The following is a 16,637-nucleotide window of genomic DNA, read 5'->3' as shown; positions in this document are numbered from 1 at the left end:
AGGCTGATCCGATTGTGGGCCCTAGGGCCCAATGATTGGATCATAATTTAGCCAACGTGGGCATTCGGATCGCGTGACTACGTCAACGAATAGATGTGACCGCGATCTGATGGGATTTTTAATCCTGCCCAATCGACATCTGGCAGACTTTCAGCCAGATATCGATCGGGAAAGCCCGTCGGAGGGCCCCACACACGGGCCGTTAAGCTGCCGACTCTTCGGGAGCTTTTATTGGGCCGTGTATGCAGGGCCGCTCCGGCCATGAGGCAAGGTGAGAATCTTGCCTCAGGCAAAAAGCCGCCTCTGGTAACTTTAAGAGCCGAATTTCCGTTTTTTAAAACGGAAATTCGGCTCTTCTAGCGCAGCGAGCGTAATAGCGCTCACTGCAGTAGCGATGCGGCCCCTCCTCCACCCGCTCCGACGCTGGTAGTTAGAAGAGCGGAGCAGGAGGAGGGGCGGCATTGGGGCTGCTGCCTCAGGAGTCAGCAGCCCCTGAAACATGCCTGCGTGTATGGCCAGCTTTAGGTATGAGAACCGTATTTACTCTACACAGCAGGGGGACCAACACTTTCTCCTCGGTTGACAACATGCACAGACAGCTGCATCATATGATGTGACAACACATGACCGGCACGTCTTATACAATCCTACCCTGTACCAGCGCAAGTCACGTTTCTCTGGCTGATTCTGCTACAGATACACATCTCTCTATCCGAGGCTTGTGATTCACTCAGTAGAGATCCTACAGATTATTATTCTCCCTTCTGCTGCAGAGAAGCCACAAGAACTGACATATATATATCTATATATACAAACATTTGGGGGCAGAGTTATCAAGGGTCTAATTTCAAATTCATGGGAGTTTGTAAAAACTCCTATAAACTCCCATGAACTCGAAATTCGAAAACCCCCCAGTATTTTGCAAAATCTGATGAATGGGATTGACCCGCAAACTCGAACTGAATTAGATTCGAGTTTTTTCACCAAATAACCCATAGATTTTCAGGATGTCTCCAAACAGCTCCGCAGGTTTAAAGTGGTGAATAGTCAAATTCGCATTCTTAAAGGGCAAGTACATGATAAATATTGAATTCAAATTCTTATTTTTTTTAAAAAACTCGAATCGAATTTTAACTATTCCTTAGTCGAATTACACTAAAATGTTTTTTTTTAAATTCGAATTTTCAACCCTTGATAAATCTGCCCCATAATATACACATTGAATATGGTTATCATCTGTGTACTTCCTTCCCAAGTCCATATACTGTATGTATAATGAAAAGCAAACTTCAAAGCATTATTACTTTTAGATATCTGGGTATTTGGGTGTTTGCCTTACCAAGAAATTGAGTTACGTATACAGGTATGGGATCCGTTATATGGAAACCTGCTATCCAGAATGCTCCAAATTACAGAAAAGCCATCTTCCATTGACTCTATTCTAATTAGGGATGCACCGAATCCAGGATTCGGTCAGGATTCGGTCAGGATTCAGCCGTTTTCAACAGGATTCGGCAGACTTATTCTGCCCGGCCGAACTGAATATGAATCCTAATTTGCATATGTAAATTAGGGGCGGGGAGGGAAATTGCATGACTTTTTGTCACAAAACAAGGAAGTAAAAAATGTTTTTCCCCTTCCCACCCCTAATTTGCACATGCAAAATAGTGGATTCGGTGCATCCCTAATTTTAATCAAATAATTCTGATTTTTAACAATGATTTCCTTTTTCTCTGTAATAATAAAACAGTAACTTGTACTTGATCCCAAATAAGATATAATTAATCCCTATTGGAGGCAAAACCAGCCTATTGGGTTTATTTTGTATAACATTTCAATTAGCAGAATATAAGTGAGGAGCAGAGACAGACGGCCCTTAAATACCCAGCAGGCAAAAATACATTGTTAGAATTTTTAAACCTGCAAAGTGAGGTCACAATGGAATTTCTACAGGAGCTGTGACATTTAACATTTTCAGGTTTCAGAGTTGTCATATGTCTTACAAGGCAGGGCACTCCCTTTGGGCAGAATTAATCACCTTTGTGCTTTAGGGCAGAGACACACGCTCAGATTTGGGGAGATTAGTCGCCTGCCTCCCACCGGCTAGAATATAAATAGGCTGTGGGATGCCACTCGGAGCGCTTCGTTTTCCGAAGTTGCTCAGAAGTTATCTCGTGAGGCAACTTCGGGCGACTTCAGAAAACGAAGCGCACCGATCGCCATCCCTCCGGCGATTTACTTTCTAGGCAGCGGGAGGCAGTTTGGGGAGATTAGCCGCCCCGAAGAAGAGGAGATTTGTCGTTGGGCGACTAATCTCCCCAAATCTGAGCGTATGTCTCTGCCATTAAGGTTTATGGAAAAAAAATTAAAAATGCAAATATATAGCATAAAATATTGTAGAAATGCATATATATATATTCTTTAATCAAGAAAAGATTAAGGTTCATATAAAGTATATTTCCATGTATATATCTATATAAACATTTGTTCTGTTTCACTTCCCTTTTCAAAGATATTTTCTATTGAACTTTTTGCATAAATTCCACCCATCCCTCCCCGTAACAATTTGTGCGCTGCCATCATTGAAAAAGTCCTGTTAGTGCTGAATGATCACAATTAACACAATTAACAAGATATGTAATTAATATGATTAGGGCAGGACCCCCTTATACACTCACCAGCGATGTCCCATAGTTGTAACCGCACCACCGTGTCTGAATCCCAACTCAGCACTTTTAGGGCAAAATCGACCCCGATGGTGGCTCTGTAATGGGGCGAGAAGTTCTGGTGGACATAGCGTTTGATGATACTGGTTTTTCCGACGCCCAAGTCACCGATCACCAAGATCTTGTATAGGTGCTCTTTCTGGTGGCTCTGCATCTTGTTTCCCAAACTCCCAGCAAACTAATCTCATGCTCTCTAGTGGAATCCTGCCAAGGGATAAGGAGGAGGGAGTGGGGGAGGGAAAGAGGGGACAGAAAAAGAGCGAAAGAAGAAGAAAGCAAAGAAAAAAAAATATTAGAAACGAGACAAATTAGACTATTAGCAGAGCTGTGAGCTTTGTCGGATGCCAATTAAATGGATATTATTACTGGTAATGGGGAAGGATGTGCCGTAGCTCTAATGCAACTCTCTGCACTCAAGGGTGTGACTGGATAGAGATAACTGAAAACTTTTGGACTCAGTTCAACACATTATTGAGAATTTAGATACAAAGAGATAATCCGTGTTACGGGTACAAGCATAGATATATATATACATACACCCTTATTACATATATTGGACTCACTTTACTCTTCTGATGCCTTAATACCATATTTTGGGGCTCACCAGCCCACAGAAGTATATGGGGGTCCACACTTGAGATCTAGTGATAAATGCTGATTTGCTTTCTTATCAACGTGGTAATCAGATTGACTCAGCCGTAGATGGTGGTGCCAACACCAACATATTCAGACTGGGCCCCTTTTTATTTATTTATTTATTTTTTTAAAACAGATTTTACAAAAATGAAACAATACCATAGATATAAATAAATAGAAAAGTGGGCCCCCTTAGCTCATAACAAGGTTACCCTGCTATAGTTCCAGTGGTACCCAGGGTACAAATAAGCACTCACCCCAAATCTCCCCCTAACTGACCTTCAGGCTGGACCCCCATAGCTCATAACAAGGTTACAAATATATAGAAACATTGGGGTAACAGTCACCCTGCTATAGTTCCAGGGGTACCCAGGGCACAAATAAGCACTCACCCCAAATCTCCCCCTAACTGACCTTCAGACTGGGCCCCCTTACCTCATAACAAGGTTACAAATATATAGAAACATTGGGGTAACAGTCACCCTGCTATAGTTCCAATGGTACCCAGGGTACAAATAAGCACTCACCCCAAATCTCCCCCTAACTGACCTTCAGGCTGGACCCCCTTAGCTCATAACAAGGTTACAGATATATAGAAACATTGGGGTAACAGTCACCCTGCTATAGTTCCAGGGGTACCCAGGGCACAAATAAGCACTCACCCCAAATCTCACCCTAACTGGCCTTCAGGCTGGGACCCCTTAGCTCATAACAAGGTTACAGATATATAGAAACATTGGGGTGTCACCCTGCTATAGTTCCAGGGGTACCCAGGGTACAAATAAGCACTCACCCCAAATCTCCCCCTAACTGACCTTCAGACTGGGCCCCCTTAGCTCATAACAAGGTTACAGATATATAGAAACATTGGGGTAACAGTCACCCTGCTATAGTTCCAGGGGTACCCAGGGTACAAATAAGCACTCACCCCAAATCTCCCCCTAACTGACCTTCAGACTGGGCCCCCTTAGCTCATAACAAGGTTACAGATATATAGAAACATTGGGGTAACAGTCACCCTGCTATAGTTCCAGGGGTACCCAGGGTACACATAAGTACTCACCCCAAATCTCCCCCTAACTGACCTTCAGACTGGGCCCCCTTAGCTCATTACAAGGTTACAGATATATAGAAACATTGGGGTGTCACCCTGCTATAGTTCCAGGGGTACCCAGGGCACAAATAAGCACTCACCCCAAATCTCACCCTAACTGGCCTTCAGGCTGGGACCCCTTAGCTCATAACAAGGTTACAGATATATAGAAACATTGGGGTGTCACCCTGCTATAGGTCCAGGAGTACCCAGGGTACAAATAAGCACTCACCCCAAATCTCCCCCTAACTGGCCTTCAGACTGGGCCCCCTTAGCTCATTACAAGGTTACAGATATATAGAAACATTGAGGTGTCACCCTGCTATAGTTCGAGGGGTACCCAGGGCACAAATAAGCACTCACCCCAAATCTCACCCTAACTGGCCTTCAGGCTGGGACCCCTTAGCTCATAACAAGGTTACAGATATATAGAAACATTGGGGTGTCACCCTGCTATAGTTCCAGGGGTACCCAGGGTACAAATAAGCACTCACCCCAAATCTCCCCCTAACTGACCTTCAGACTGGGCCCCCTTAGCTCATAACAAGGTTACATATATATATAGAAACATTGGGGTAACAGTCACCCTGCTATAGTTCCAGGGGTACCCAGGGTACACATAAGCACACACCCCAAATCTGCCCCTAACTGGCCTTCAGGCTGGGCCCCTTAGCTCATAACAAGGTTACATATATATATAGAAACATTGGGGTAACAGTCACCCTGCTATAGTTCCAGGAGTACCCAGGGTACAAATAAGCACTCACCCCAAATCTCCCCCTAACTGGCCTTCAGACTGGGCCCCCTTAGCTCATAACAAGGTTACAGATATATAGAAACATTGGGGTAACAGTCACCCTGCTATAGTTCCAGGAGTACCCAGGGTACAAATAAACACTCACCCCAAATCTCCCCCTAACTGACCTTCAGACTGGGCCCCCTTAGCTCATAACAAGGTTACAGATATATAGAAACATTGGGGTAACAGTCACCCTGCTATAGTTCCAGGGGTACCCAGGGTACACATAAGCACACACCCCAAATCTGCCCCTAACTGGCCTTCAGGCTGGGCCCCTTAGCTCATAACAAGGTTACATGTATATATAGAAACATTGGGGTAACAGTCACCCTGCTATAGTTCCAGGAGTACCCAGGGTACAAATAAGCACTCACCCCAAATCTCCCCCTAACTGGCCTTCAGACTGGGCCCCCTTAGCTCATAACAAGGTTACAGATATATAGAAACATTGCGGTGTCACCCTGCTATAGTTCGAGGGGTACCCAGGGCACAAATAAGCACTCACCCCAAATCTCCCCCTAACTGACCTTCAGACTGGGCCCCCTTAGCTCATAACAAGGTTACAGATATATAGAAACATTGGGGTAACAGTCACTCTGCTATAGTTCCAGGGGTACCCAGGGTACAAATAAACACTCACCCCAAATCTCCTCCTAACTGACCTTCAGACTGGGCCCCTTAACTCATAACATAAATAAACTCACCTGCAGGGGGCAGTGTGCGGAGCATCGTTTCTGGGAGTATTTGGATTTGCCACTGATTCTCTTTTGATGAGTTATTTATTGAGTAAATTACAAGACAACGGAAGAGTTTATTAAGCACTGAGGATATTAAAATGCTAATGAGTTTGCCTTATCTGCATATATCACTTTTCTTTCCTAAGTCAGCATATAGTCCCCAAGACAGGAGGAGAATTTAAAGAATAAATCAGCTTTTTCCATGGAGAAGTCTCCTTTCTGGTCCCCATGACATTTATTAATTCCAGCAGGTAGAGGGGCGTATGGAGCGCTCCAGTAAACAGTGATTGAATTTAATTAGCCCGGAGCAATGGTGCGCTTCAGGCAATTTCCCTTGGAAAGTTATATATCAAGATCTAAAAGGGCCCAGTCTGGCACTAAATGCAATGAGTTCTTTATTGATTATCAATACATGGCTTTTCCTTCTAACTGTACCCACTTATTCCTCTGACTGCCCTGATTAATGTGCTTAATGACCTTACCTTGTGTCAACGCTTCTCTATTCTCCTTACTGACACTGTCACCACATCACTGGTACTATTTTATGTTTCCATTTAAAGGGGTTATAAACCCAAAGATAATAGTTTGCCTAATAAAAAAAAAACCAGATATACTATCATTCTCAGCAACTTTCGAGCACTAAAAAAAACCCAATAGGTTGGAAAGTCGTGTGTAAATGTAACTGTTACTATGTAACTGTCTGTTTCTGTCTCTTGCAACTTGTAGCAGAAGCCAAGCGACTGGCAGACTCTGAAGGAGAACACAAAGATTTCTGCTACTTTGTATCAAGAGACAAAAACAGACAGACACTGCTTTCAATAGCAATTTACTGGGGTAATTCACCTTTAAGGTGTCCTTTATTATGTTGTAGAATGGCTCATTCTAAGCAGCTTTTCAATTGGTCTTCATTATTTATTTTTTTATAGCTTTTGAATAATTTGCCTTCTTCTTCTTTTGACTCTTTCCAGCTTTTAAATAGGGGTCACTGACCCCATCTAAATACAAATGCTCTGTAAAGCTACAAATGTATTGTTATTGCTACTTTTTATTCCTCATCTAAGATCTTTCTATTCAGATCTCTCCTATTCATATTCCAGTCTCTTATTCAAATCACTGCAGGGTTGCTAGGGTAATCTGGACCCTAAGAACCAGATGGCTGAAATTGCAAACTGGACAACTGCTGAATAAAAAGTTAAATAACTCAAAAACCACAAATAATAAAAAATGAAAACCGATTGCAAATTGTCTCAGAATATCCCTCTCTATGTCATACTAAAAGTTAACTCAAAGGTGAACAACCCCTTTAAGTTATATTTTAGTATATTATAGAGTGGCCAGTTCTAAGCAGCTTTTCAATTGGTCATCATTATTTATTTTTTATAGCTCTTGAATAATTTGCCTTCTTCTTTTGACTCTTTCCAGCTTTTAAATGGGGGTCACTGACCCCATCTAAAAAAAACAAATGCTACAAATATATTGTTATTACTCCTCTTTCTATTCAGGCTTCTCCTATTCATAATCCAGTCTCTTATTCAAGTCAATGCATGGTTGCTAGGGTAATTTGGACCCTAGCAACCAGATGGCTGAAATTGCAAACCGGAGAGCTGCTGAATAAAAAGCTAAATAACTCAAAAATAAAAAACACAAATAAAAAATAAAAACCAATTGCAAATTGTCTCAGAATATCCCGTTCTACATCATACTAACAGTTAATTTAAAGGTGCACACCAACTTAATATTTTGGTGTTAATTCATGTCACATGACTCTGGAGCAGAGTTTCCAAAACTCTGGGACTGGCGTCTTTGGGGGGTGGAACAGTGAATTGTGGGTCCAGCAATTTGCAGCTGAAGATAAATGAAAGGTTGTGCTGAAACACAATTAATAGTCAATAACCAGTATCCTAACATGGTCTATGTGCTCCAGCCCCAAACCCTCATTTTAGGGGAGCGAATGAGACGTATCGATACAAAAAGCGGCAGGCGCACTGCAAAACTGGCCATCAAAAGAAAGTAGTATAAAAATAGGCCCTGGCATTTCAGCTACACAGAGGCCCAAAAAAACTCCACCATCCCACTAGATAGTGACTGTCTATAGTATCTTACAGCAGCCCCTCTGGCATTTGCCATAATCCACAGATTGCCAGTCCAGGCCTGATTAGTATCCCCATACCATCAACCAGAGACACTACAGACAGGCAGACGCCCAATCACACAAGCTTCTCTACTGGCAATACACAGTATTCCATGCTTACGGCTGCTCTTTTCTATTATAGGGGCAGATTTACTAAAGGGTGAAGTGGCAATTCGCTAGCGTTACCGCCCGCAGGGACATAGCCAACGGGCGCAGACATCAATTCGCTAGTGAAAGAGACCGTTGCTAGCGGTCTTTGCACTTTATCGCCAGGCGACTTTTCACTCTGTCGAATGGTCACTACTCCTCAAATTCACCAAAGTGCAGATTTTACTGAACGTTACCTCTTTTGCCAGAGTTGCCATCTCCAGCTCAGACCAGGCATTAAAGTAGCTAGATCTTCCTCAATCTTCTGTCACTTACATTATATTCTGTGAGCCAAAAATGCATCAAAGTCCAAAAAACACTGACGACTTTTCCTTTTTTCAGCCTGATTGCCTGCAAAAGTCCTAACTTAAAGGAAAACTGTATCCCCAAATTGAACACTTAAAGGGGAAGGAAACCTAGTCGGCGCAAACCCCCCACCCCCCCTCCCGTTTGTTGCCCATCCTCCCTCCTCCTCCCTGGCCTACCCGTCCCGCTGGGCAAATGCCCCTAACTTGTTACTTACCCTTCTGCTCAGGTCCAGTCCAGGGAGTTCACAGACGACATCTTCTTCCACGCGATCTTCTTCCTGCTTTGAACGGCGCATGCGCAGTAGGATCATTTCGCCGGTACGATCTACTGCGCATGCACGTGACTTTTGGCGCATGCGCAGTAGATCCATACCGGCGAAATGATCCTACTGCGCATGCGCCAAAACGCCGTTCACAGCAGGAAGAAGATCGCGTGGAAGAAGATGTCGTCGGTGAACTCCCTGGACTGGACCTGCGCAGAAGGGTAAGTAACAAGTTAGGGGCATTTGCCCAGCGGGACGGGTAGGCCAGGGGGGAGGAAGGAGGGTGGGCAACAAACGGGAGGGGGGGTGGGGGGTTTGCGCCGACTAGATTTCCTTCCCCTTTAAGCAACAGTTTATATCATATTAAGTGGCATATTAAAGAATCTTACCAAACTGGAATATAAATTTAAGTAAATATTGCCCTTTTACATCTCTTGCCTTGAGCCACCATTTTGTGATGGTCTGTGTGCTGCCTCAGAGATCACCTGACCAGAAATACTGCAGCTCTAACTGTAACAGGAAGAAGTGTGGAAGCAAAAGACTAAACTCTGTCTGTTAATTGGCTCATGTGACCTAACAAGTATGGTTTGTTGGTATGTTTGTGTGCACTGTGAATCATATGATCCCAGGGGGCGGCCCTTATATTTTAAAATGGCAATTTCCTATTTATGATTACCCAATGGCACATACTACTAAAAAAGTAAATTATTATGAAAATGGTTTATTTATGAAGCAGGATTTTACATATGAGCTGTTTTATGCAATATCTTTTTATAGAGACCTACATTGTTTGGGGGGTATAGTTTTCCTTTAAACTTTTTTTGGGTAACCTGTTTTCCCCAGACATTTTGCAAACATACGGAACATTAACTTTACAGTGAGCTCATGTGTAGGGCATTAGAATAACTCCCTTGTCTTTATTAAAGTTCCCTGGACATGTGTTTTAATTTGTAAGTATTTGCACCAAAATTTAACATAAAGACATCCATACAACTTTAAATGTCCTGCCTTATTCAAATCGTCCTGAGCGTACGATCCCTAGGGAAGTTTCGCTAGGCAGAAATGAACGCTAGAGCATATTCAGATGCTCACATTGCTATGGTAACGCTAGCAAAAAGTCGCGTTCGCGCCCGGGACGAAACTCCGCATGTTAGTGAATTAGCGTTGTCTGAACGAATTTACGCCTGTAAAAGTGTAGCAATCTGAACCATAGTCTAACTCTGGCCGTGGCACAAACTGCAGCACGTTCCTATTGTCACAAGCTAATGGGCAGATTCGGGGATGTTTATCTGAACTGATATCAGCCTCCTACACTCGTAACTGTCACTACTATCAGTCACATGATCTCCCAGTGACACATTCTGTTGCCTTCTTGGGAGCAGCTATTGGTTGTATTTTAATATTTTCATAACTGTTTCTCTTGTTCCCTAATAGGCAATAAGTCTTGTTGTCTGTCCCACTGCTTCAGCTTCACTTTATTTACCTGAGTTATACTACTACCATAGAACTACTCAGCTGTATCAATGCCTGTAGGCTCTATTAGGAGCAGCCAGATATAATCATAATGCTGCTAATAATACTATATCCTTTTATTTCAAATAAAATAGCTTGTATAATAAACAATCCCTTTCCACAGTGATGACATTAGTGAGACTCATCTTTGATGCATCAGGTTCAGTCCTCCATTTACATCATTCTTATAAATCATCTGCTGACTGTTCATCCCCCATACTTCTCAATGCCATTCTCTTCATACTCCATCCCCCTCCATTCTCTCCATACTCCATCCCCCTCCATTCTCCCCATACTCCATCCCCCTCATTCTCTCCATACTCCATCCCCCTCATTCTCTCCATACTCCATCCCCCTCCATTCTCTCCATACTCTACTACAGTACTGCAATGTGTGATTTAAGGGATACTCCTCTACCAGTGACTTCTCTTCTTGGATGGATCTACTATGGTGCCTTCTAAACCCTTGGGTGTAGCTTGTGTGCATGTTATGGATGTTCCTAAATGTGGGCACCCAAAGGGGCAAATATATATGAAGCTGTTGGGCAGGAGTAGAGGAGAGCGAGTGGTTCCCAGGAAGCATAAAGACACGAGTGAGCAGATCTAGAGCAATAAATGGTCTGGAATCACCTTTGTGAAGGCCGGTAAGAAGAAGACACAAGTGGAAGGGAACTAATCAGATTGTGAATAGCCAGAAATAGGGGAGTACCAGGGAAGACTATGGCCAGGTAGGAAAAAGCATTTGAGCAGCAATAGGTAGCATCTGTCTTACACAGAGGTAGTGACACTAGTAGGAGTGGACCACTAGCATGGTCAGATATGGAGGACACCAACCATGTCTCCTATGAAGCTCTTCCTTTTCAGAACTGATACCAGAAAGTCTGAATTGTGTGGTTGGGGGCCTCAGCATGGGCCATATGGCTTAAAAGTCTCCTTTGTGTTCCATTAAAACCAATTTGTGAAAGACCCACTAGAGATGGAAAGCATTGTACAGCAATGGCTGCTCTTTTTGGCATGTAGAAACCATATTAAAAGCTTAATTCCCAATTAGTCCCAGGTCAATACATGTCTCATCTGCAACCAGAGCAGATACAGTGAGCCCTTTGCACCTCTCTGTTTGATAAGAAGCAAGTGAGTTGCACATTAGGGCCACAGTGCTCCAGCACTTAAAGGGATTCTGTCATGGGAAAAAATTTTTTTTTCAAAATGAATCGGTTAATAGTGCTGCTCCAGCAGAATTCTGAGCTGAAATCCATTTCTCAAAAGAGCAAACAGATTTTTTTATATTCAATTTTGAAATCTGACATGGGGCTAGACATATTGTCAATTTCCCAGCTGTCCCAAGTCATGTGACTTGTGCTCTGATAAACTTCAATCACTCTTTACTGCTGTACTGCAAGTTGGAGTGATATCAACCCCTCCCTTTTTCCCCCCAGCAGCCAAACAAAAGAACAATGGGAAGGTAACCAGATAGCAGCTCCCTAACACAAGATAACAGCTGCCTGGTAGATCTAAGAACAACACTCAATAGTAAAAACCCATGTCCCACTGAGACACATTCAGTTACATTGAAAAAGAAAAACAGCAGCCTGCCAAAAAGCATTTCTCTCCTAAAGTGCAGGCACAAGTCACATGACCAGGGGCAGCTGGGAAATTGACAAAATGTCTAGCCCCATGTCAGATTTCAAAATTGAATATAAAAAAATCTGTTTGTTCTTTTGAGAAATGGATTTCAGTGCAGAATTCTGCTGGAGCAGCACTATTAACGGATTCATTTTGAAAAAAATTTTTTTCCCATGACAGTATCCCTTTAATGTCTATCCAACCAGAAATGAGAACTCAAACGTTTATTGTATAAGCAATGAAGTTTACCGTCTTACAAGCTTATTGGTAAATTTGTGATATGTGCCATCTAATTGTGACATGGTAGCGCCGTTTCTTATTCCCAGGTTTATTTTAATTCATTAGACAAAGCATACCTTCATGGGATGGATTAGCTGTCATGGCAACGTCAGCCTAATCAAATATTTTAATTACAAACGTTGAAATTTGCATTATCTGTGGGAGAGGCATTCGTTTTGTAAATTTCAGGGACCCCATTCTGCATGTGGAATGAATGCAGCAGTTACTGTATGGAGCTGAGAGGCAAAGCAGCTACATGATCTATTAATTATTATTATTGTTAGTATTAATTATTATTATTATTATTATTATTATTAATTATTAACTTTAATAAACTTCTTTGGATAAGGGTTTTTCCATGCTGGGAGCACCAATGTTTAGCCATCAACTACATCCCATCATTGGGCCCTATTTAACTTTCTGCTATGATTCTGTCTATGCTCAATGGCCCATTTCAGGGCCGAGTGAATATTGTTTGACCAAAAGTCACGGCACCAAGAACCCAAACAAGTATTGACCCAATAAGTATTGGCAATTACTTTGTTGAAAAGCTTGACTGCCCACTAAACTTGGATTGAGGCAGGGTGAAAGCGCTAATGGGCAGGATAAAGGGGGGAGTGGGAACAGATCAGGGGCGAGCTGGAGGCTGAACAACTAGGGATTACAGATTTACCAGCAAGTACATTGCCAATTGGCCCTTGGCTAGTATTTTACCAGCTAGGCCAGTGTCCAGTGGCAACTCTAACTGTCTGCCACAATTGTGCTGGATGCATCCAAACAGACTCTACTGTACTTTCATGAAATAATAGTTTATGTAAACAAGCTGCTGTGTAGCCATGGGGGCAGCCATTCAAGCACAGGATACACAGTAGATAACAGATAAGTACTACTATAGTTTATATAAACAAGCTGTTGTGTAGCCATGGGGGCAGCCATTCAATCACAGGATACACAGTAGTTAACAGATAAGTACTACTATAGTTTATATAAACAAGCTGCTGTGTAGCCATGGGGGCAGCCATTCAAGCACAGGATACACAGTAGTTAACAGATAAGTACTACTATAGTTTATATAAACAAGCTCCTGTGTAGCCATGGGTGCAGCCATTCAAGCACAGGATACACAGTAGATAACAGATAAGTACTACTATAGTTTATATAATCAAGCTGCTGTGTAGCCATGGGGGCAGCCATTCAAGCACAGGATACACAGTAGTTAACAGATAAGTACTACTATAGTTTATATAAACAAGCTGCTGTGTAGCCATGGGGGCAGCCATTCAAGCACAGGATACACAGTAGTTAACAGATAAGTACTACTATAGTTTATATAAACAAGCTGCTGTGTAGCCATGGGGGCAGCCATTCAAGCACAGGATACACAGTAGTTAACAGATAAGTACTACTATAGTTTATATAAACAAGCTGCTGTGTAGCCATGGGGGCAGCCATTCAAGCACAGGATACACAGTAGATAACAGATAAGTACTACTATAGTTTATATAAACAAGCTGCTGTTTAGCCATGGGGGCAGCCATTCAAGCACAGGATACACAGTAGTTAACAGATAAGTACTACTATAGTTTATATAAACAAGCTGCTGTGTAGCCATGGGGGCAGCCATTCAAGCACAGGATACACAGTAGTTAACAGATAAGTACTACTATAGTTTATATAAACAAGCTGCTGTGTAGCCATGGGGGCAGCCATTCAAGCACAGGATACACAGTAGTTAACAGATAAGTACTACTATAGTTTATATAAACAAGCTGCTGTGTAGCCATGGGGGCAGCCATTCAAGCACAGGATACACAGTAGTTAACAGATAAGTACTACTATAGTTTATATAAACAAGCTGCTGTGTAGCCATGGGGGCAGCCATTCAAGCACAGGATACACAGTAGATAACAGATAAGTACTACTATAGTTTATATAAACAAGCTGCTGTTTAGCCATGGGGGCAGCCATTCAAGCACAGGATACACAGTAGTTAACAGATAAGTACTACTATAGTTTATATAAACAAGCTGCTGTGTAGCCATGGGGGCAGCCATTCAAGCACAGGATACACAGTAGTTAACAGATAAGTACTACTATAGTTTATATAAACAAGCTGCTGTGTAGCCATGGGGGCAGCCATTCAAGCACAGGATACACAGTAGTTAACAGATAAGTACTACTATAGTTTATATAAACAAGCTGCTGTGTAGCCATGGGGGCAGCCATTCAAGCACAGGATACACAGTAGTTAACAGATAAGTACTACTATAGTTTATATAAACAAGCTGCTGTGTAGCCATGGGGGCAGCCATTCAAGCACAGGATACACAGTAGATAACAGATAAGTACTACTATAGTTTATATAAACAATATCTCTGGAATTACAAATCTTTCCAGTATGACAATGTTAAATGGGGACACACACTAACAAATGTACAAATATATCTCATGATTATAAATAAAATTAGAAATGTGCCAAATCAGTCAATGTTGTCATTTATCAGAAAAGGGAAACTTTCAGCCAAGAAGGCGGCACCTCTACATGGAGCTTATGTATGTGCTGGATGTGTTACATACATTGTAGTGCCCTGGATTCCGTGTCTCCAAATCTCTATTTCCAGACTGCCAGTCACTGTATTTTGGGATGCTGGAAATTTCCCACGGGAAGACAAGATTAATGGCAGCAGGGGAAGCGACGCAGAACAGGCAAATACAAATGTTACTGGGAATGACAGGCAGTGCTGATAAACTGCAGATATTGTATGGGAAGAACATATCTACCATGTATAATACACAATATTGTGTCCCGGGTGTATAGGCTCTGAAATAACTTGCCTCTGTTTCCCAAAATAAAGCTCATGTGCCTGGTGCCCTGTCTCAGTCTCTAAAACCGCACTGCTGACACTTCACAAGCGGCGGAGATTTCTCTCTACATTGAAGTTCTCTGTATCTACTGGAACATGTCACATCCCACTTGAAGGGGTGTGGAGCTTGCATATAATTGCATATTGTTGGCACCCCCATCAGGATGGGACAGTCCCAGTAAACGGGTGCAGGCGGATCTGGAGCAGGATTGGGTGCAATTGCCGGCTGGCATATGGAGTCCATCCAATCCGGACAGTAACTCTGCCTGCAGCCCCGTTGTACCTTCCCATGGTAGAAGAAACCTGTTTGTGGCAAATATACCATTTGATTCAGCACCTTCTCCAACTTTGCTCACCAAATATAGTCACTTTTCTGATGCAGGTTGTAACAGAGAAAAGACAAAAACTAATAAGGGCCCAATGGAGGTTCTAATTGTATGGGTATTATATGAGTATAGTATGAGTATTGTATGGGAATAGTATGGGTATTGTATGAGTATTGGATGGGTATTGGATGGATATTGTATGGGTATTGTATGAGTATTGCATGGGTATTGCATGAGTATTGCATGGGTATTTTATGAGTTTTGTATGGGTATTGCATGGGTATTTTATGGGTATTGTATGAGTATTGCATGGGTATTGTATGGGTATTTTATGGGTATTGTATGAGTATTGTATAAGTATTGCATGGGTATTGTATGAGCATTGCATGGGTATTGCATAGGTATTGTATGGGTATTGTATGAGCATTATATGGGTATTTTATGGGTATTGTATGTGTATTGTATGGGTATGGAGATGCCTAAAATGACTTTGCTGTGCAGCACAGTAACTTCTAGATACTTCAATACATTAAGGGGCAGATTTATCAAGGGTCTAATTTAAAAAATTAATTTTTAAATTTGAATTTCAAGGTTATTTTAGTGTAATTTGACTAGGGAATAGTCCAAATTCTAATCGAATTTGAAAAAAAAATCGAAAATACGAATATTAAAATTCAACATCTACTATCTCTTTAAAAATTTGACTTTGACTATTCTCCATCTAAAATCTGCTAAATTGCTGTTTTAGCCTATGGGGGACCTCCTAGTCATTTGGTGGACTTGAAAAATCTAAGTTTTTTTGGGAAAAACTTTGAATTGAATGCGATCGAATATGTTCCGGATTCGATTCGAATGATCGAATACAGCTTATTCAAGTTGGGGAGACAAAAAAGTCGCCATAAGAAAGAAAATGCCCATTCGCTTTAATGCATTTGGACAAATAGTCATCGGCATGAAAAAAAGTCGGCATTTGGAGTGAGAAAGAAAAGTTGTGCACATAAAAAATAGCTGCGACTAAAAAAAATTTGTTGCCTATTGACCTCAATGCATTTCGTAAATTTTTAACCATCTCGCGAATTTTTTTAGCAGTTTCGTGAATTTTTTGCTGAAGCAAAACGGGATAGATGTGATCATCACTAACCTCAGATATTTTAGAGGCAACATCTCAAGCCCACTACAGAGAAGGCTGGGGCC

At 42.0% G+C, this 16,637-nt stretch overlaps 1 protein-coding gene across 1 annotated transcript in view; it reads right to left on the bottom strand.

The window, feature by feature from the left end:
* Nucleotides 1-3,112, bottom strand: part of rab38.S (RAB38, member RAS oncogene family S homeolog) — a 29,592-nt gene extending 26,480 nt beyond the window's left edge. The window contains exon 1 of the mRNA XM_018250368.2: nt 2,679-3,112. Coding sequence (XP_018105857.1) covers nt 2,679-2,880 — 202 coding nt within the window. The 5' untranslated portion in view covers nt 2,881-3,112. The remainder of the gene's footprint in view (nt 1-2,678) is intronic.
* Nucleotides 3,113-16,637: the final 13,525 nt, after the last annotated feature.

Source organism: Xenopus laevis, chromosome 2S, assembly GCF_017654675.1.
Source record: "Xenopus laevis strain J_2021 chromosome 2S, Xenopus_laevis_v10.1, whole genome shotgun sequence".
In the NCBI taxonomy this organism is placed as follows: domain Eukaryota; kingdom Metazoa; phylum Chordata; class Amphibia; order Anura; family Pipidae; genus Xenopus; species Xenopus laevis.
The sequence above is the reverse complement of the archived record's forward strand: the minus strand, read 5'-3'. Positions and strand labels throughout refer to the sequence as shown.